This window comes from Cephus cinctus, unplaced genomic scaffold, assembly GCF_000341935.2.
Source record: "Cephus cinctus unplaced genomic scaffold, Ccin1 Ccin1_scaffold0331, whole genome shotgun sequence".
NCBI lineage: Eukaryota > Metazoa > Arthropoda > Insecta > Hymenoptera > Cephidae > Cephus > Cephus cinctus.
The window spans coordinates 676,353-699,561 of record NW_014333028.1 but is presented as its reverse complement, the minus strand read 5'-3'; the positions used below and the strand labels follow the sequence as shown (position 1 = coordinate 699,561).

General features: G+C 40.4%; 1 protein-coding gene across 10 annotated transcripts in view; it reads right to left on the bottom strand.

Moving 5' to 3' along the window:
* The window catches only part of LOC107267011 (septin-7), a 33,621-nt gene that overhangs the window by 4,512 nt on the left and 5,900 nt on the right, over positions 1-23,209 (bottom strand). For 2 of the 10 annotated variants that reach the window (XM_025084184.1, XM_015738190.2), the window contains 9 exons: positions 8,660-9,059; positions 7,583-7,790; positions 7,235-7,487; positions 6,924-7,113; positions 6,609-6,774; positions 4,981-5,116; positions 4,724-4,887; positions 2,449-2,472; positions 115-1,559 (listed from right to left, as the gene is read on the bottom strand). In XM_025084184.1, coding sequence (XP_024939952.1) covers positions 1,400-1,559; positions 2,449-2,472; positions 4,724-4,887; positions 4,981-5,116; positions 6,609-6,774; positions 6,924-7,113; positions 7,235-7,487; positions 7,583-7,790; positions 8,660-9,059 — 1,701 coding nt within the window. In that variant the 3' untranslated portion in view covers positions 115-1,399. Of the gene's footprint in view, positions 1-114; positions 1,560-2,448; positions 2,473-4,723; positions 4,888-4,980; positions 5,117-6,608; positions 6,775-6,923; positions 7,114-7,234; positions 7,488-7,582; positions 7,791-8,659; positions 9,060-9,184; positions 9,468-14,522; positions 15,244-17,186; positions 17,887-21,389; positions 21,787-22,232; positions 22,235-23,209 lie in introns of those variants that run through there. The other 8 variants (XM_015738180.2, XM_015738185.2, XM_015738189.2 and 5 more) reach the window with 8 other exon arrangements.

Here is a 23,209-nt window from a genome sequence, read left to right as displayed (position 1 = left end):
CTCGCTCTCTCTTGCTCTTGCATTGAAAAAAAAAGCTCACAGTCTCGCTCCTGGCAAAGAACCGGAAAACGCAAACTGAAAAATATGCATGAGGACGAAGAATGGTTAGTAAAATGACGTAAGAAAAGCATTACGTTTATTTGCGAATGATGAAATTAACAAATTTATAAATCAATTGGTTAGTAGTATTTAGTAAACAATGAGATGATACTTTTCTTTCTCCTCTGTCAAGCTGTCAATCTTTTTGTCAATCAAAAAACACTCTGACACTGTGTCTAACCGCTGTCTCTGACTTTGCAACGTTTAGTACTATCTGTCTCTATCTCTCTCTATCTGTATCTCTGTAAGACCTTCCGTCACTGCGTTTCTCTTGTCAGGAGACAAAGGACGGACAGAAGAATAGAATGATGAAGTAAATTGAAAAATAAAAAAGTCAAAATTAAAATGAGTTATCAGTTTATATTAAAAAAAAAAAAACCCAGCAAGACCTCGACACTACGTGTAACACTGAATGTTCGTACGACAAACGAAATTTTTTCCTTTATTCTTTTTTAATCGGACAGCTTGTTCAGAGTTTACAATAAAGATGTCATTATTCTACTAAGAGCGTCCGTTGACGTTGCTCGACTAAAAAAAGTCGATTAAATTAAAAAAAAAAAGAAGTACGAACTAACGATCGTACAAAAAATACAATATATCCTGCGATCTTAAGAAGCCTGATCGTAGCGCCATCTAGCGGGCTCTCGTATGAACTAATGTTTGTTCTAATTAATTATCGGCGAAATTTTCCTTCATTCTACGAGTAACATAACTTTTTTTTCGTGTCTCGACGGTGCCTCGGGATTCTTTCGTAACACTAAACCCGATTGGATCATGAAAACCATATTCCGAACGAAATCAGGTGATCCAACAATTTTTTTTTCAAAAACTAAATTAACACGATAACCAAAAAAACTTCATGACACTGACATCCGGCGCAGTCTTCCGCGTACCTAATGCCTGCACACGAGGATTCGAGAATGCATTCGAAGTAAGATGCATTTTTCAAAAATTCGAAAATCAAACAAAAAAAAGTGCGATAAGGATTAAAAAACATTTTTCTTTCTTGCTAAAATATTCAACTACAAAATGGCACTGGTAACCTTCTTTTTGTACACGCGGTCAGACGTAATTTTCTAAACGTCCAGAAGAAAAAAATGTTAAATGAAAAAAAAAGGAGATCGAACGCCTTAATTTGTAAAAAAAAAACAAACAAAGTCCTCGTGCACAGATCTCGCGTTTACATTGTTCTAATTTTTTTTTTCTAATATAAGAATCGACGCCATTTTTATTTCACTAAAAAAAAAGTAATCCCGTGCACCGTCACTTCGCATCTGAGACCAACTAATTTACGATCCTACTACGGGTGTTCGGGATGCTGTATGACAAGCTGTATCTGTGTGGGGTTGTCTTGAGGTGATTTGAAACTGGTGTGACGACGTAGAAGATTTCCTATCCCTCGGGACCCCCTCAACGTACCCCCGCCACCTCCAGATCCCTCGGACGACACGGATCCCGTCCTAAATCAGGGACACCCCGATATCGTATACACAGCACAAACAAACACAGATAGATGGCTAGACAGTATATATATATAACAGGTAGATATAGATAGACAGTCAAACAGACAGATAGACAAAGATAAAATGCATAGATGGCGTAGGCCGTAATTTTTGAATTAAATAAAACTAATAAGCGTATGGCGTAATTAAAGGAAAACAAAAATTGATGCACCAATTTTAAATTCGATCCACTGTTATTTGCGATTAGTAAAGCGTCGCCATTCCCAGGAAGTCTTTTTTTTTCCTAGGGCATTTACATCAACCCCCTCCCGCCCCCCTTCTTATCCAGCTGCTTCAAGAGAACCAAGAAACGAAGCATTCGTGGAGTACAGAGTCATTCGTTCGAACGAAGTACATGTAGGTTGAATATCTGTGATATGGATGGCTGGATTAATCTTTTTTTTTGTCGAAAATAAGAAAGCACGTGATGCATTAAAAAAAATTTTTTTTTAAATTTCGGAACTTGGGTAGCACAAAAATCGATGGAACGGGGTAATGCCGTTTGATCGTGACAGATGGTTAGTGTGCTCGGTGTTATGAAAGCAGAGAAAGTAAAAGAGAAAAAAATAGGTAATCGATCAAGAAAAAGGTATGACAATTTTTGGCCGATGATCGTGATAACGGCTGATGGATATTGCGAATTCGTATGTTTTCGGCATTCGTTCACTATTATTTTGTGCTTTGCTCCGTGCGATAGTAGATGAAAGGGAGAGAAAAGAATTAAAATGAAAAAAAAAAGAAATTGGAGGAATTGTATGAAAAATTCGAATAAAAAAAAAACCGCGCCATCTATGTATTGCGTACGCATAGGCCAAATATAAATACAAATTTTGGTGTTATCACTTGCCTTTTCAGAAATCGGAAAAAATGGCTGCGTGCATTGAAAGAGAAGAGGAAGAGAATGAAGACCATGAAAAAAAAAGAACAGAGAGATAGAAAAGTTATAACCTCTGAAGTGTTGCACAGATGGCGGTACTGGTTAGACTTGTACCGAGACGACGGTTACTCGTCGTGACGTCACGCGACTGGCACGAAATAAATGAGTCATTTACAGCAAAGACAACAGTGCACAATATTTCGATAGAAACAATGACTTTTGTATATTCTGTTACACTAGCAAACGACAATTTGTATGATCAAACATGGCGGACGAGGCAAATGACGCGTTCGTTACAAAATCATTGAAATGACTGGTGGGAAAGTATTGCGCCTGCGCGAGCTGCACATAATTGTACGTAAAACGAAACCGAAGACTATGCATTTACTTTCAACGCTGTAATTCGATCTCAAAACGCAAGGTAGGTTTAATTTATTAAAAAGGCAGTTAATTCAAAAGGCAGATATCAAAAATACATCGTTTAATTTTGCATTGGACGTTAACTCGTACCGAGAGTCACGAAAAAAAAAATGACTCACTAGATATTTACAGTTCGAAAAATAACAGTTACTCCGACTAATTGCTTTGATTGCAAAGTGACGTCACGAAATAAATTTTTCTATCGGATCAACGAAAAGCCAAAAATTTTGCCATAGAACTGAAAGGAATTAAAAAGAAAAGACTCAAGAAGGAAAGTCTGAGAAATTTGGGTCATTGTTCCAAGTAAAATACGAGAAAAACATCACCAGACTCGAAATAGGAAACAAAATGGCTACACAGGGTACACGAGCGCGATTGCTTTCAAGGTATACACAACATTGACGTTTAACATTTAGTATAAACTTGTACAATTGTCACCAAGCTTTACGTCCCTAGGGAATTTTTACGTATGCTAGTAAAGGAGTCAAATTAGTCTAAAGCCAAGAGAGAAAGTGAGATTTCAAACGTTTCGTCCATTGGCCTTCTGTATTGTATGTCGTACTTGGTGCTGTCACTGTTTTCTATTATTATTTTCAAAGTTGCAGGCAAATGAAATGCAGGTGCACTCGAGATCAAAAATAGCACAGAACGGATATAATTCAGTAGTGAAATAACGTTTGAAATATATTTGCAAACGCCATTTTTATTTCAAAGAACCTTGTGGTGTTCCAGTAATAAAAAATATTCCAGCTAGACGAATCTTGTGTAGCAAGAAACCAGCATGTGGTTATAATATACAAAGGTATTACAGAAATATAATTATTTATTATAATCAGCAGCATGCTCTTGATGAAACAAGGGATGAAATTGATCCATAAAGTCTAACTGTGCATTAAAATTTTTTTTTGTTCAAAAGATAATGTCATAAGTCTTGTACGTGTGTCCCCACTCTCACCTCCTCTCCAGAATTAATCCTCAAAAGCATACTAATGAAGGCCCTCTGATTATTTATTATTAATGACTTCCTGGGAGTAGACGCATAACCTCTAACAGAAGGTAATCAGCCCTGAGGGGCAATTAAATGCTTGTCAAACTAATGAGGATAACAGGGACGTAGGAACGGGACTAATTCCAAAAGGCAAAAATAATTTAAAAGGGTTTTACCAGCATTGCGTTAAATGGATTGCACGTTACAGGGATTTGTACACCTTATAAATTGTCGTCTCGACGTTAACGTCACAATCTCAACCGTCCATGCTCGTTAAACGTGATTGATTAGTTGAAAATGTAAGAAAATGTTCCAATCATAAGAAACAATTGCACTCAGTTTAAATGTAATTGGTTGGAGTATCAGTTGCGTATTGAAACGTTTTTACAGATATAAAAAATAAAAATCCATCTGAAATCAAAGGAAATAGATCTGTCAAATTGTATAATTGAATATTTAGTATTGGAACACAATCATTGTTTTTGTACGAGGTAAGTGGATTAACGTCAATAAGGATCAATCAAACATGCGACACCAGAGAAGCTTTCTCGTACTTACGTTGACAGTTAATAAAAAACTGTTCATCAGCTGGGAACGTGGTAGACAATTGTTCTTGTTCGAAGACACAGAGAGAAGAGACTGACAGCGATAAGAAAGAAACAGCAAAGGAGTGACGAGATGCGACAGTAGCGACGAGAACGACGGTATCAGAAAATTCCCATTTTAGGTAAACACGACGAAAGGACAGGGAGGGGGAAAGACAACGTATGAAAGACACTTAAAAAGAAAATCTAAATTCATTTCTGGTCGAAAGCGACGCGTCATGGTACTACTCACTCTTTCGAATTGGCTTCCAGACTGCGTCTGCGCAATTCCTCGAGGCTGTGACCGGTTTGTTGTTCCCAGGTGGATTTTTCAGCCTCGAATGCACGTCTCTTGTCTTCTAGTTCGCGTACTTGCTGCTCCAGAGAGCGTCGCATCTGCTCGTGCCTTCTTTGTAGCTGAAATGGGGAGGTAAGAAATAAGAATTTTGTTACCAAGAGGTGACAGTGTGAAAATGAATTTTTTTCCTAGAAAAGACCAAATTTACTCACGTCAGCCTCGGAATCCTTGAGCTTCTGCTTTTTCTCGCGCACCTTCATCTCGAATACCTGCTCCATTTCAGTCTCCATCTTCTTCATCTTCGTGTCGTGCTCCCGCTTCTCCTCCTCAAGTTGTGCCAATGGGTTCCTGCGCAAAAATTTATATATACGTTAATACCAAATAGGAACACTGCGCCATCTATCTTTTATTTATTACACCATCTACGATAATTAACCACTGATTTGACGGAAGCGACATGTAATTCAGAAGTCTTAAATATTCGATTCAATTAATTACTGACTGCATATAGTGAAGACGGTCATATCGAGCAGTTTGAATTACAATTTTTTATAAAAACTTCAAAGTTAAAGTTGTAGACAGAGAATTTAAATACACTATACAACAGTTTCACGAGAAGAGCGTTCTAGTTTTGTTAAGTGTTACGCTGTGGCAAGGGGACGAGGATACAAAGTTACAAAGAGTAGAGAGAATATTGGTAAAGAGACGAGACCAATGCGAAAGAGAAGATGAAAAATAAAAGAAAAAGAAACAAAAAAATCGTCAAGGCAGCGAGCAAATGCGAAAGAAATACTAAAACGTAGCAAGGACTGTGCGGTGGTGAATAGCGGATAGTAGAGAACAAAGAGACGTAAAGTTATAGAGGGTGTTCCAAAGAGATTAAAGATATATTACTTCCGCTGTCTCTTCAACAGATAAACAGTAGAGCGAATATTTGCCGTTCAACGCAACACACACGGAATTAACGTTGGCTTTTTAGCTCGTACGATTATATTTTCAATAAATTTCATCTAATACAGGTAAACAGATAGATAATAAGAATGACAAGACTTGTGCACACAAAACCGTATTACGTAGGTTCTCAGCCTTAGCAAAGGACTTACCACACCGTCATGAAACTGTTCATCACTCCTGGAGGGCACAAACTGACCAATAAGAAACCATCATTAAAATACGTTCAGCCGAGTGTCAAAGTTCAAGAAAATATATATATATATATACATATCGTTCGCGGGACTCGTGTCTACCTTACCGCCCAAATCTCTATGTACGATTGCTCGGCAACTCTCGATTTTCAAAATTTTTACTTTCAGAGGTAGTTTTCTTTTTTTTTTGACTATACCCTCGTTTAGTTTGCATGCACAAGCTTTATTCCTCTCGATTATTCACCCTGCCAAATAGTATTGTGTCGCCCTGACCCCTCACACACCCCCCACCCAGTAACCAGCGTCACCCTAATGTGAAAAAAATTTAAAAATATAATAAAATACTACCTTTGTATCCCTTGTCCATAATGGTTACTTTCGTCGAGTGATTTCTCTGTTCCTTCGTTAACCCCAAGACATGGATTTTTGAAAGTACAAGAAAAATGAAAAAAAAAACCACTCCGAGTACTGCGCGCGCACGGATTCTCCCAAAAATAAGCATTGATGATTTTCTATTGCGATTACTATGACGTCGCGCAGACAGAACGCGCAAGCGAGAACTTCATCGTCAAGGAAGTAGAAGGCGGAGAGTAGAAGAGAGTAGAGTGTGCGTGAAGAGTAGAGTTCGAGCGAGAATTAGAACGCCCCGTGAATGTTTCCTTCTTTTTTCTTTTTGCTTTTGACTTTTCACTCACTTGTTGGAAATTCTCGTGGGTTTTCCATCGACACCGAGACCCGCCAGTGTGCGGCATCGGAAGTTCTCATAGTGAACGTTATTCGTGACGTCCTTGAGATCCTGAAGATGCGTCCTGATCACCATGTTCCTCAAGGCTATGAAGTCGCAGTGTTCCAGGTTCTCCACTGTCACGCAACAACGAAAAATATGTTTAATAATCGAATTGTCGAAATACACAAAATAAAGGTACAGGACGTAATGGCTTTCCAGAGCCAACAAGAGTCTCTTTCCCTCATTACGATCTTGAATATATAGTAACGAAGGTACGTCGTACCTTCCGCAACTCCCCAGGGATACTTCCGGCCTCGAACTTTCTTTCCATCCTGTTCCACAACAGTATTTGCACCAACAACAGCAAACGGTACCCTGTCCCTCAGGACCTTGTGGAGTTTGCTCTCCTCCTCTTCCTCGACCTCTGGGAACTCGTAGATTTTGATTTTGTGCTGGGCAATCTCGTTTAGAATCTAAAGGAAGTAAAAAGAACAATCGGTGGATCAACGAGAGACGTATGAAGTTACTAGGAATCGACTGAGAGAAAAATAATAAGGTCGTCCAATGTTCGTTATAGTTCTCTTAATGACTTACTTGTTTTTTAAAATGAGCGCACTCGTCAAGTGTCATGGTATCAGCCTTGGCGATAACAGGGATGATGTTGACCTTGTCGTGGAGTCGCTGCATGAATTCAACGTCGAGAGGCTTAAGGCCGTGTCCAGAAGGTGCGACAAAGTAAAGACAACAGTGAACGCGACTGTCGGGTATTTGTCGCCTGACAACCCGGGACTCCGCATTCAAAAATTCCTCGTACTTGGATTCAATGTATTCGATTACGGGAACCCAGCTGGAACGTAACGAAGAGAAAATATTTATTCAGCAGCTCCCACCGGAAGTTAAAGAAGCAATGAAAATTCATCAGCCTCGTTAAACTTCACCAACCAATTGCTATTGTCGACGGCATCGCCAAATCCTGGTGTGTCCACAACAGTCAGGGTAAGATTTACACCATTTTCCTTGAGGAGAACCTTGCTTGTTTCAACTGCGACCGTTTTCTTGACCCTGAGACTTGGTCCAGGATATTCCGCGCTGTAGATGTCCGAAAGGAACATGGAATTGATCAGGGTTGACTTGCCAAGCCCGGATTCGCCTGTAAAATGAAAATTTCAAAAATTAAAATAAAATCACTAGAGCAATTTGACCGATTGTCTCACAAGTAAAAAATAACACTATGACAATTAAGACTAAAGATGATCCCTCGAATTCTCTAATTTTGATTGGTCAACGCAAATTAAAGCTATAAGACACAATTAATTTCGACAATTAGTAAAATTTACGAACTCAAGTACCAGGCCTCACGTGTTCCTTAACGCCAAGGGTGAGCCACTTCAATTGCTCTATTTATGGAATAATGGCTGCGTTTATGGCGTCGGCCTAATAATAGCCAGGGACAAGTAATCCAGCTGGATTCTTGCATTAGTCGCTATTGGACTCTTTCATTTGGGTCTTATGCATTCCACGACGGCAACGACAGGTCTAAGCTGTACAACCGTTACGTTCTAGCCATTAAAACAAACCCTTCCTCGATATTTCACGTATCAAGTATCCGACACAGAGACCTGATACCTCTAGCCGCGTCCAGGTTAGACCACCGGAGTATTAAAAAAAAAGTATCAGAAATAACGAATGACACGGAACACGTGAGAACCTCTGAAGCAGGACGAAAACACTGATACAACTGAACGGAAAGCCTGAACGGCTGCACGTGTACAGCAGATGGCACATTACGATTCAATATCCTCGTGCAATTGGAAATAGAGATAAGACCAATGCTCGACGTAATCGACTGGTTGAATTTTACAAAAACGAAAGAGTATTTTACATACCACGGATCCTATGAACTTTAACCCTAACCTTAACTTAAAATATCAGAACAACCACAGGCGGTTCGCACGACTGAAATTCCAAGAGGGGTCGATGATCCTAAAAGCGAGGCCATCAACTCCTGATGATACTGACCGACGACCATCAGGGTGAAGTCAAATCCCTTCTTCACGGCCTTCCTGTACACCTGGTTGGGCAGATTCGCGAAGCCGACGTATCCGTCGAGTTCCTTTGGCTTCGTCGGCGGCGTCGGTCTAGGATGCGCCAGGCTGGACTCCTTGGCGCTTTCCGACCTGGCGGACTCGCGCTTGTTACTGTCCTCGGAGGCATCGGTCTGGTTCAAGGTCACGCTGGTCGGCGGGAGTCTAGGTTTCGTGGGTGCTGTCGGTGGTGCCGGTGGTCCACCGGCTGTGGTTACCGACGCCGACGTCGGGGGCTGTGGTGGCGGTACCAGCGGTACCGACGGGGACGACGATGACGTCGAATTTATTCCACCGGTGTCACCCTTGAAGAAGAGCTCGCGCTTCGTCTGTATCTGAAAAGAAATTAAAAGTTAATTAGATCAATTTCCTTACCATGACCCCCCCCCAATCAACCATACCCACTCAGTGTAACAATTAAATTTAAAACTTTTATCACGTCAATTCGCAAAATGGCTACCTGAGACTCCAGAAAGTCGAGAAAATTTTCAAAATTTCCTATAACTTCAATATTCATCTCGAAGCTCCAATCCGACGTCGAGGACGTTTCCTCGGAATGGACCAAACCTCCCAAATCTATATTTCCCTTATCAAGAGACTCTCCCCTGAATGGCTCGTGAGGACCTGCTGATGTGACCAGGATGATTTCCTCGTCGGATCTCTGCCAGAGGCAACAATGAAAAAATTGCCAATGCATCTCGTCGAATTACATTGAACGTCAAAAATGGGACACCCCGTATGCCTGGCAGATAATTTATGAAAAATAAAGCCAATGACTGGCCACGTTCATTGACTAAATGACTGAAAGACGAGAGCCACGTAGCTGACCGTGTCTAGGCGAAAGCTAGGAAAGAGAATTATTATCATGATAACAACGTTAATGAGTATTATTCAAGGTTCGTTAGTCGAAGGTCGGTGCTAATTGTCTGAAAGACTAATTATCTCTGTGTGCTAATTACCATAACAGTTTTTTTTTTTCATATACATGGACATTGCGAAAAAATGAATTTTTTAATTTAAAACCAATCGCGTGGATCAGTGACTCGAGAAATGTTTCATTAAAAGGGCAACGTGATCTATTATTAATAAAAAATAATTGGTCTAATAATTTTATTGGATTTCGCTTGGTTATAAAATTCTAAAAGAAATGTTGGCAATGCAGCATCAAGCAGAGGAAGAATCGGGACCGAGAAAACCGGTCTTAGCCGTATAAGACTGCATCTTAATGCACCGGCTGGGATGCTGAAGTACTCGACTATTGGATGACGAGAACAAGGATCTAAGGGTGCTTTCACACGGTGACAATCTACCAAGTACAAAAAAAATGCATGGATAAATCATGAATCTGGAATACAACAAAAAAAATCATAAAATCATTCCTACCGATAGTTCGAGATTGATTATAAATTTCGGTCAGACGGTTCCCGACGTTAATTATTAATTATTACGATAAAAAATTCAAAATTCGCGCCATTTAATGCATTTCGACGGTAGATACGAGATATGACTAAATGTTGGTTAATAAGATTAAATCATTGAAATAATTAACCCCAATCAATGCGAGGTAACGTAATTAACTATGCGATGAGAATATCGACTTAATTGAACGTTTAAACGTGACACGTGAGAAGAGATGCGTCGCGACGCCTTGCGAGGTAAGTAACTGAACCCTCGTTTCAGATATCAGTCCTATTCAAGTAAAGTGAACGAGGCGTCGTACCATCTATGGAATGTAATAGAAGTTAAGACTTAATTGGATGCAAGTACGAATCCGTTCGTCAAGGTCGGTAATGTAGACGCGCGGTCGGTAATGTAGATACCTACACCGATAATCCAGGGTCGAGATACAAGAGCCAATATACGTAAGTGCAAAAGACAAAAGAGACTCATCTAGGGACAAGAAAGCGTTGGCATATTTTTTGGTCTTTTCTTTCCATTCCGTGAAATCGCTTTAATCGACTTTCAACGATGCTTCGCCTGGGAACTTGGCTACTCGAGGAATGAGGGAACGAGGATACGAAGTCGAGAAAGAGAGAGAGAGAAGAGAAAGACGAGAATAAAGAGAATATCGATTCAGAGTCCAGGACAGCCAACCGAACCGTCTTTCCCGACAAGAATCGATTTTCTTTTTTTAATCTTTTGGGTTGGTAAGATTGCTCTATCCGCAATTTTTTCCATTTCCTTCGTTAGCCCAGGAAGCGAATAGAAGAAAAAAATCTTATCCTCCGAATCCTCGTTACTACAAAACGCAATTACCAACGTCGCGCAGACTGAAGCACAAAGCAGAGATACCAACAGTGCCGAGCAAGTTACGTGTACCTGGATCGATAAGGAGGTAAAACACTATTTCGAGAACAGAAATCCCAGTCGGACTACACGCCATATTTCCGACTGAATAAAGATTAGAGATTGGATTACGAAGTGGTATAGAATTTTTAAAAAAATTACTGGTTTTTTTTTTTTTGAAAAATGCAAAAAAGTTTTCCTTAACTCTCAAACATACAAAAGCTTCTACGAGGGTCTTGAGTCGTAAACGCAGTCGGGATATCGTAACCTTGATGTTTGAATTTTTCAATGACGTCACCCGATACGAGCGCAACAGCCAATAGGCGCTAATGCACTTGCGTGCACGCAATTGCGATACTGGAGAGAGCGTGACGTAATTCTGGACCGAGAAAAAAAAACTTTCCAAGAAATTCAATTCCAGCTGACTCGGTCGCATTCAGAGCTCGAAGCTCCGAGCTCCAGACAGTCTGCTTTTAGTCGCCATTTCTTTTTTTACAGGGTACGCAATGTACGCAACTGTTTCTTATATACCTGCACACGTATGCGTACGTGTGCGAATGCGTCGGAGTACGACTGCGTTAAACGTTCGCGGAATTGAATCCGCGCGAATTGTCTGCCTGAAGTCTGGATGTGATCTGCTTTCTATTAGTGGAAAGATGGGCGTACTTTTGGCATTGACGAGTCTATCTGTACTTAGTGACGTCACGTGTAACAATTCTAATTGGTATCGATGTAGCACACTAGCGAATTACAACGAGATTCGCACGAACTGCAAAATCCCCCCCCAAAAAAAAAAGAAATTGATATTGCAAATTTTTATTATTCGCCGCAACTAAACGTACGTTCAGAGAAAAAAAATTCAAGTGTCACTTGAATCTTTTTTGACTCGTTGATACATTGCACTTTTTTTCGCACAGTTATCACTATTACGCATAAAGCACGATTCTCGACCGATACCACGTGGGATGATGATAATAATTTTTACGATATTAAAATTTTAATCCGTCGTCAAAAATCAGATCGACTGATATTCGTCAGAGATCTGCGTCGATTGATCATATTTTCGCGTCCACGAATATCGCGGATATTTATCACGCAGAATCCACGGGGATCATGTGAAACGTTCGTAGATAGGTACGGGCAACACGTTTTAGGTGATTTGAAAAATCGAGAAAAAAATTCATTGCCCAACTTGATTTCCCAGAAGGAAACGAAAAAGAGACAAAATAGTTTTATTTATACATTTTTCATTAAAAATTTATGCCCATGTACCAAGTTGATATTTTTGTAAGATTCTGTATCCCCACCACTACACCGAGAAAAGTCAATCAAATTCTGAAATTACGAATTCCAGACACGCACAGTTCCCCATCGATCTCCGAGGGAATTGTTGCACATGAAGAAAAGTCCGAGGAGTCAGCTGTGATGGGAGGCAGCAGCCATGTTTCTTTCATTGTCCACGGAAATGCACGGTGGCGACGCGCGTCGTCGATATACGGTACTAAAGGAAATAGTTACGAATTCTTCCCGTTCGTACTTCTGAAACGAAAGATTTCTATAAACGGAGAATCAATTACTACGACGATAACAATGATTACTGTGTTTTGATAAATTTTTCGTCGAATTCACAGAATCTCAAATATTTTGGCAAGCAGGTCACGTGCGTACCATAGAATGTAATCAGTGAAAGAGAGAGAAAGAAACAATATATAATTAAAAGTGTATAATCACGTGTTTGAGAGTCACTGTCAACCACCCTATGACCTATGTACCAACTGCATCCCTCTACGTGCAGACATTAAAATCTACCCTCATACACCCTAACGCGTCCTCTTCTGCAGGAAAATGACAAATTTCAAAGCGCGCGTACATACACAAGTGTAACGAACCGTATAACCCATTTCAAATTTCGCGCCCAAAGCACAGAAAGCGACTAAGCATAAAACCCTAAAAATTTTAATTGGTCTCAGTATGTAACTGAGAGTTTTGAAATCTCCATAGGATCTTCAAAAAATTAAAAGCAAGATGGCTTCGCTTAACTGTGACAGAGATTCTAACACGTGTCCAATAATAGTCCCGTGTATGGGATGAATGGCAAAAAAAGGAAGAAAAGGTACGGACAAGAGGACGAAACACGAATGCATACGATAAAGAAAAAGAGAAATGAATATAGTAAGGAAAAGAAAAAAAAAAAAAAGAAAAGGAAAAGGAAGATAGGACTAAAAAGAAGTGGGACACGCCCCGCTTTCCTGAAAGGGTGGCTTTGTCGAAGGAGCCTGGTGTGTCAGTGAGCCAGTATTGCCTGGCTCCCCTCTACCTCGTATTTCACTCCACTATGAAATCAGCACCGCATTCATTCATACATCCATATATACATGTATATACGAATCCAAAGAAAGGGAGCGCGCTCTTGTCTCTACCAACGTGATTGAGGTTAGGTTACTGTTCCCATGACAAGATACATAAGACCTCTCCTAACGGATTTGGATAATAATATTTTTCAGAGCTTCGACAGCCCTTACTTGGTAGTTTACATTAATTGTCAAATATCTTACCCCTGAACTGAAAGTCATTTTGCGAAAATAAAACCTGAGACCTCGTCATCTACCCCTATCCGTACAGTAAAATCGTCTATAGGACGTTCACGGGACTTTCAACGTCCCCGGACAAGTCCCACATACGTTCAGGGCAACGCGTGTGCCATGTGCGTGGTGAAAAAATTTTTGGTCACAATTATTTCTTGAATAAATAATTTTTGAGAGTTAAATAAAACTACAAAAAATTTTCATTCGGCTCGGGCTGCAGGATATTAAAGATCCGTGACGTAAGCAAGCCTTCTTCACCATACCCGTCCATCTCGCACATGAGTCATGTGAGACAGTTTATTTTTCGACGGTCCGTGACGCATACGGGGGAGGGATGGGTTCTCTTGGGGGGGTGGCATCCCCTGTACACAGTATATATACCCACACTATAACAAATCTGTATGGTACCAAAGAGACCAGGACTCTACGTCGGCCTGTACCACTCGTAATGCGAGGGTGCAGTCCGCCATATGTTTTTCGATAGGGGTGCTCAACCTGAGGCCCCTAACAAACAAAAATCCTAATTTTTAGTACGGTTGAAAAAAAAAATGTCCACTTATTTTCACCAACACGTTGATTTAACGTAGCTTGGGAGATTTGAAGGGGGACAAAAATATTTCGTCACTTGGATCTATTCTCTGACGTCACTTGCTCCTCTTCGACCGGCCCGATGCGGCTAAAATAATGAAAAGACCTTCGCTCAACCGCTCCAGTAACGTAGACAAAACATTACAAAGGAGAAACGAATATAATGAGCTCGTGTTTACGTATTTCTGGGTCTCTTTTGTATAGGAGCGGGATGAATAAATTAGAAATGGATAACGAGCCAAGGAGTCATAGAGCCATAAAGGAAGGTCAAACAATTGTGTAAAACTGTCGACTGGTCTTGAATTCAACAGGACGTTCCACGGGGATGAGGATCCTTACCGAGGTGGCGTCGCCGTTGGGCTTTTCGCCATCGAGTATCCTCTGCCTGAGCGCAAGTCTGTCCAAACTGGCCAATCGGTAACTTCCGCCGGCTTCACGATCTCTGCCGAGTCTCTCGGCGCTGCCATTGGAACCGGCATTAAAGCTCGACGTGTATTTTGGCAACGTGGGCGGCGGCGGCTGTCGCGCCTTTTCACGACTCAGCATGGAATTGCTGCTATACAAGAAGGACGAGTTGTTCGTCACGGTGCGTCCCGTCGACGTCAGGGTCGACGTCGATGTCAGACTCGTCATGGAGGACTTAATGCCGTTCGGTTGCGTCGCGGTGCCGTTTTGACTTTCAGTCGACATTTTGTTTGCAATTTTTTTTTTTTCACTAAAATTATTTACGTGACACTGATTTTTTTTTATTCTTTAATTTAGCATTCTTCGATACTTCTTTTTTGCACGGTTACGAGGTTCCAGTGTGGATTTCTGCACAATTGCAATTTGAAGAGTTTTTAGAAGAGAAATTTTTGTTATTTTGTTTACGTGCAAATCCTTTTTTTTTTTTACTGTTTATGCAATGTTTTTAATGGTTTTCGCAAAAATTGCATGTGATTGTTTTTGTTATTGAAATTTCCGTGCGCGATGAAACAACGTGACGGAATCGAACCAGACGAAGACGCCCGAAGAGGCTTCCTTGCCCGAGGTCAATGATTTCTCGACTTCGTATTTCCAACTGCCAATCGGAGAATTGAGATGTAATGTGAGGTAAAGTGGATCTGAGGGGCTACTGTCTGGGTATGATATCAGTTTCACATCGAGGGGACTCCATTACGCTGTAATCCATAACGAGATGGCCTCTTCGAGTGGAATTGATATCATAGCCTGATCGTAGCTTAGGTTAGGTTACTCGAATCCTGGTGGTTTTAGGTAATATTAATTATAACTGATTATTCATATGTTACTTGATAATTTGCTCTTTCGATATTCCAATTTGTACAATTAATACCACGAGCCCACTAATGTTGTATTCTAAATTTTCAGGAACGAAAATAGATTATTTTCTCAGTTCACCCTCGGTCTATTTTTCTTCCGCGTATTCGTTTATTAACAATAAACTCAAATTGGAACACGATTTAAAAACAAATTGGCACGGGTGTATTAAAAAAAAGTCGAGTGTCAACGAAATTATTACTTAATCAAAATGTAATTAGCGAACGTTGTTTTGTTCGCACGTGACATCTCGAGGTTAAATAAAAATAACGTCACCTCGAGTTTTCTACTTGACCTTACCGCGAAACTATGAATATTTTGCATATAAAAAAATGGCAGAAGCTACTAAAAAGTGGAACCTTTTCAAAGCATTCGTGCAAAATTCAAAAGCATCGCGTGAACGTTTTTCATCATTCAATTTATATTCTAAATATACCTATACATGCGACAGTGGCGCCAGCTATCACTATATCAAAATAACAAATGAATTGAATATTCTAGCGTGCGACTTCGTGAATAGAAAATCCTCAAACTTCAGTCCACGAAGTTTGCCCCGTGGTGAAATACGAATCGACGTAAGCAATGAAGTTGTTATAACTTCTAAAGTTTCCAGTGAACATAAATTGTCCGTTAATACAGTCCTGGGATCCGCAGGCTTGAAGATAAATTATCATCGTTAAATTCTTCCGCCGAATATTTCTCAAGAAGGTTGAAAAAAAAGGATCTCTGACGACTCACACTTAAAAATCCACGAAATGAAATTTTCTTACAATTCACATCCCACGACTACCTTGAAGTCCTAAAAAATCGATGAAAATCCAAAAAAAAATAATCCCTTATCTTGAAATAATATAGAATCTCAGAAATAACAACGTTGTCGAGTGACATCGATTTCGTCAAATATATAATGAGAATGCTCTTTAAGACCTTTTGAATTATAAGAAACTTGGTATTGATTAACATCACTTTCCACGTTAAACGTAATTATTCCGAAAAACCGTTTAATAAAAACATGCCTCAAGGATTTATCGAGTTCTCGTTCGTTAAGTTGTTCGTCACAATTAAATATAAATGAAATTCGTCGAAAGTATCAAAATTACAAAATATATCTAATTTAATTCGTAAACTAATGATTTCCATGATCACAGACCAATTCCCTATCTGAGTAATGAGAGGAAGTTAAATACTCGTGTGACGTATACAAATTCGAGAAATCCAGGCAAAGCAAATTAACCGACTTGTAGGTTAGGTTAGGTTAGACTAGGTTAACTTCAGACCTAATAGACACTGAAACTGCATTATCACAGAGGTCCTCCTGCTAGCCGTGCAAATATGCAAATGCAAATCTGCACAGAGACAATAATCTGTGTGCCCCCGCACGATAACATAGCGCAAATAAACTAGTTTACGCGAAGCTGAAAATTTCACATTTAAATTTCCTCGCAGAAGCGGCAGTTCAAAATAAAGCAGCTACGAGTACAATTAATTATAAAAAAGCCAATGTACATCGTCCCAAAAAAAAACAAACGATTATTAATCGAAAAGAAAAGAAAAGCGCGCGAAATCACCCAAGGATAGAAATTGAACACGAGCAATAATATATAAATTAATATAAACAAAAACCATCGGATTCGAGACATTGCCACACAAAAAAATCAATCAGAAGCTTGGAACTCATCCTCCTACCACATAAACACCTGGACATTTCGATCACACATATAAAGATCAATATGAAATTCTTCAAAATATATAATAACCCCCTCCTCGAGTACCCAAGCGAGTACTGTTTACGAAAAAGAAGGGGAAAAAAAGAAGATATTATTCGAAATATACACAACCGCACTGTCACTCACTGTAAATATATCTATAAATATATAGAGAATGAATAACGAAAATCATTCACGTGCAATTCATGAACCCTGACGATTCACGTCAGCGAGGCAAGAGCGAAACGCACGGTCACCCACTCTCACTTTTCTTGCCATTGTTTTCGCGATGAATCGGAATACATCGAAGGCCCCGCCTTGCAGCTAATTCCACCCGCGAGCTTCAACACGAAGCGTAAAACCGCATCTCGTACCTTTTTAAAACACACAGTCGATATAGCCGAGGTATAACGACGATATTGAAAGTACGATTGCCAGCAAGCCACCGAGCAATTCAAAATATTTCATCGGTCCTATTCGGACGCAAACAAATAGACAGAAAGAGCACGGACGGAGCTATACCGGCACTAGCGTCGCGGCGGCACTGAACGTCACGATCCCCGACAGAAGAGCCGAGCGTGACGCACTCTGACACACAACCGGCTTGGAGATCGCGACTCGACTCAAAACTCAACGTGACTCGGGGGACTCGACTCAGTTCGGCTCGACCCGACTGAACTCGACTCGACTCGGCTGGCCAAGAGGACGACCACGCCTGACGCAGCTGCCACGAGCAGTGGTGGGAGGATAGAGACAAGGGGAGAGTATAAGCCCCTAACTCTCACCAGTCTCGCCTAGTCATTTTGCCCGACACCGAGGTAGAGTCCCACCCCGTGAAACTCTTCCCCCACTACTCTCGGTAAACCTTCTAGTACTATACCTACCCCTGAAAAGAGACATCCAGAGGTTTTAGGAGTGCATAGGCGTCCCTTTAATGGACTCGAATGACGGCAGAGAGCGACATACTGGGCAGTCTATCTGAATTCGAGGAAATCTTGGAAATAATCTGTCCTTTTTAACATTCGAGTTGTACTTTTTTTCCGATTATTCGTGGCCACGGTATGCATCGACGGTTTTTTCTATATTGCTTAAATTGTGTTCGGGGAAGTTCTTATGATATGACAGCAATAGTTATCGGCTTGCCCACCAGAGGGTACGACTCTGGATCCTTGCCGGCCGAGGAGTCGCGAGCATTCGTACACGCGGAGCCACTAGCGCCGCCCTGCGGTTGTTACCGACAACTGCGGCTTGGATGATTATTTGAACTAACGATCTTGGCTTTAATTACGCGGAGGAATTGGCGATCGATTCTATTCGGTGTGTGCTTGCGGAAATGATCACAATTTTGTGGTTGGTGTAAGGGATGGTTATTGATAAACGAAAGGAGAAAAAACGGAGGCGTTGTATTTGTTCATCAGGAACGAAGCGGATGTACCTTTTTGAAATCCTAACAAGAGGGTCACGTCTGCTATTTTTTCGTCTCTACATAACTTCCGTCTCGAGACGGTAAACTCTCAAACGATTTCAAGCCTCCACTCGTAGTTAAACCCTCCGCCGCACGCGCTTTTGCCAACCCTTTCTTTCCATTTTTTTCGCTTTTACGTCTGTCGCTTACGTGGGAACTCACTCGAAAAGCTTTGGTCTAGCGTTGCCGTTTCGCGAAAACTCAGAGAAACGAAACTGTTATCACGTAACGGCTCTGTAATTAATTATCGCCCCGTATAAATTCAATTGCTAATACGACATTTTTAGATTCAATCGTGCCAATCTTCCTGTCCATTGCATCAAACATGTCATACGTTACTTAAAAATCGTTTATCACTGAAACGAGCAATTATTTCGACAAAGATAATTATTACGTAAACTCATGATCCAAACTGTACAAATTAACAATTCGATTTTCGATTTTATATAAGATGACCTCGTGATCGAAGAAATACAAATAAATCTCAATATACCGTAAGACAAAATATTAATAATAAAATCTATAAATTTCAGTCTTTCTCTTTTTTTACTATACCTGCATAAACCCCTACATACCCCCTTTCTTTACCACTCGGCGTCAGACGGGTTGCTCGTCAACAGGCGCGAAACATAAGCCTATCCATCAAATAACATTAATTAACCCCCAGGCTTGACTTTTACCACCAGTCGTTAATTTGCATATACCTCGGTTGAACTTATATCACACACAGAATTACCTGTCAATCGATACACGTGCTCGTGTGTGACACACGTGATAAAATGTCGGCACTGCGCAATTTGAATATCAACATGAAATACACGTACGGTTAATGTACGGTCGGAGCAACGTAACGTCTGTTACATATCAGACGGATATTATTATTTTTTGTTTACTTAAACTTGCAAGATGATTACTGTGCCGGTAATAAATCTGCCGATAACGGGACAGTTAAAGAAAAAAAAAAATAAAGGGAAATTGAATCTCTTCTTACAAAAGACGAATTGATCTCGTGACCGAACCGTACCTTTATTTCAATTTTTCTCCAATAATGAAACAGAATTTCCACGGCCGCGTAGCTACCACCACCTACCGGCTATCTTTAGCGACTGAACCGCTAAGAAATACGCAAGGACTTGTGCATATTCAAAAATACGATACGTTATTCGCTGAGTATTTTGGTAAACTAAATAAATATTGAATTTGGGTAAAGATGGCGCGTCGATCGATCAAACTAAATTCACTTGTCCCCGTAAGATTAATGGACGATTTTTTTGCATCTGCGTGCAAATTAAGAGCCTACCACATTGTCAGTCATCATTATCGATAATCTAATTATCGGTCTTGTATAGAAACAGTCAATCTTGAAAAAAAATTTTATACAAAAAAAATGATATATGGAAATTTAACTTTAGAAAAAATAAATATCATGTAAAAATGAAAGCTACTATCAGGAAATGATATTTAGGCTAAAACGTACGACAGGTTCTATATTTTTTTTTTAATAAAGATACAACGATTTTGTGAAAAAAAACGACGGGAAGGTGGGTACGAACTCGACCATTTGCAATAGGACGCACATCCAACGAAGCGTCGTTTATAGAGACTTAATTGGGACTTAATGGCTCGCGAAGCATAAGGGGGTAAAACGTATAAGGGTTAGAAAGACAACGAGTATAATACGCAGGGTTAAAGCCAAAGGGGTTGCTCCCCCGTTTTCTTCAAGCACCAATGGAATTTCAATGGGAACAAAAAAAATAACACCCGCCACATCCACGAAGCAGAGTGGGTCGTAGCCATTGTTTTGAACAAGTGACAAGTTCGCTTAACCCTCGAAAAAATTAAAAGGGCTGCAAATGGCACATTTTAAAAAATGCTCAAAAAAAGATCCACCATAAATATAAATTCCATCGATAACGATAACGTCACCGAAACAATACCAAAATTAAATCCAAAAACTATCCTCGCGTGGAAATACAAAATTTATTTAACCAAATTGACAAGCGAGCGACGAACGACAGCGGCGCTGCTGTGTAAAATAAAATCTTACTCGAGATTCAATAGGTGTTCGTAAATATAACAGTACAGACCTAACAGAGGGCCGACAACTTCCTCGCTCTTATTGGTAGACCCAGTCCAATTAAGGTCACGTGACTGATCCAGGATTCTCGATACGTTCGATAACTTCCTATTGTCGATTCAGCATACCAACTAACATAACGAGAATACGCAAGAGGCGCGACAGTTAAGGGAACGAAGCTATAAGATCAAAACCCAAGGAAGAGGCATACCTCTGCTCTGCGAGTTTTCGCCGCCAGGGGCGCCACGATCGCTCTCGAGCCCAAAGCTATCGCACAAGGTTAGGGATATGCTCCAATAATGTTTTTGATCGCGTGACACGTCATGCAGGTTACGAATCAGGGACAAGGTCCATCTGGCTTTCTTATCGATACTTAATTCTCAATCGTTTTTTTTTATCAACGGCCTATATGTACGTCAATATTACGCGATCGCGTGTTTTCAAAATGTAGTTCAAATTGGTTTTTTTTCCGCATAACTATTCGTATACGATACACACGCGGGAAACTAGGCAACAATATGATTGGGTCATCCAGTACGTGAAAAAAAGGACCTTAAGAGCGCGCATTAATTTCGCAAAAGTATTTTCGATCTTTGACAAGCATCTGACAAGAGAGCGATAAAGATAATTAATAAAACTACCTGTTGAGGCGAATGATTTTTACGATCGTTGTATCTGGCGAGTACAGCGGGATTTAAACGGCGTCGAGACGCTGTAGGCGTCGACATTTTTCCACGACTTCGATCCCCGTCCGTCTGACTAACTCCGGTGCAATGTTTGCCCTTTTTTTTTAATCACGTAAAATTTCACTGAAAATTCCAAACTCGATAGTTAATTAAGTCAACACACTTTTTTAAAGAAGCACTAATCCACTGTTGGTCCACTTAACAATGGACGAACACAGCATCCTCATCTGATACTCAGACTATCCAGTATCTACACTTATTTCCACTTACACGAGAACTTCCGGCGTATCTCACAGTTTCCGCTTAGGGATATTATATCCTGGAGGTCTACTCGAAATTGACTGTCGGTAAATCCCTTGCGAATGAAACTACCCTTATAAAGAATTGGACAAGAAATTTCTGTAAAAAAAACTAAATTCAAATATCAAACCAACCGTCAATCATAACCAGAAGTAGGTCGATAATCGCAAAGATAATTTCGTCCGCCTTCCTGAAGATACGCGTCAAAACTCTATATCGTGGAGTCCCCGAAGAAAATTTTTCAAAATAAAAAAATCCGCAAAATTTTCAAAACCATCGGACTAAACAGTGCCCAAAGATACAATCCACAAGCGTGCAGCGACTGACTACCGTAGTCGCTGCGAAGATTCTTCGTTCTTTCTAAAAAGCTCGGGACCAAAAGAAAAATGACAAGTTCGAAAAGAAAAAAGAATCAAACGAACGAGAAACACGTACACGCGTTGCCGCTGTCGAGAACGCTCGAAATATCACTGACTTTTCTTTTTTATCTTGACTTACCGCTACCGTGGCGACGATGGCGTCGGTGACACATTGCCATCGTTGTGTCGATGTCCGTAGTGAGGCGTCGTCACGATTATGGTTAGCAGAGTGTGGTCGAGGTTATGTTTGTGGTTGATTGCGGTCGATGTTGGTCGTCGTCGTCGGGATTGCGGTCGTGCAGCATCCGCGCGAGCCCGGAAACAAAGTAATAAGGTGTGGGGGAATGTGGAAGGACGATAAGTAAGGTTAGATAAGGTTAGGTTAGGATACAATAATAAAGTCGCGAGGAGTCGGTAAGATCGGGAATAAGCGGAAGGAACGAGGAAAAAAAAGGTACAATTAGTCAAGATTCAACATCACGAAAATGATTGTCGGTCGGTAAAACAGGTTATGATTATCTGTAATTATCGACCGTACCTGACCCCAATTACATGCCTAACAACAAACAGTCGAGGTTAACAGATCGCTTTCTAAATTAACGCCATAATTTTTCCTTCAATTCAGCAACGTCCTTCTTACGTAATATCCTTGATTCGATAAAAGTACACTGTATTATTTACGAGTGACAGGCCAAAATTACGAAAATTCTTTTAGTCCCACGACGTTATCAAAAATTCTTTTTTTTTTCGTCTGATCTTCCTCCACGTTGTCCGATTCCTTCCTTATCGACGGTACCGTCAATCACCGTCTAGAGACAAAGACAGATGCCGGAAATAATCGTTATCTCTCGACAGATAACACACTTACGTTATCCGATCGAGTGATTCAAGTACGACGTAACAGAACCTGGTAGACTTTTATAGGGTCAGATTAGTTGCGCAAAGTCCAAAAGGCTCGTGAAAAATTTTTCTGCAAAAGCGATATTTGCCGGAACAAAAGAAAAAGTTGGACGGTACCCGTTTAACTGATTCGCCGAATTTTCTCGTGAAATTTTCACTATTTCACATCCAGACGCATAAGGGCGACCCCTGCTGCTTGCGACCCCTAATCGATAC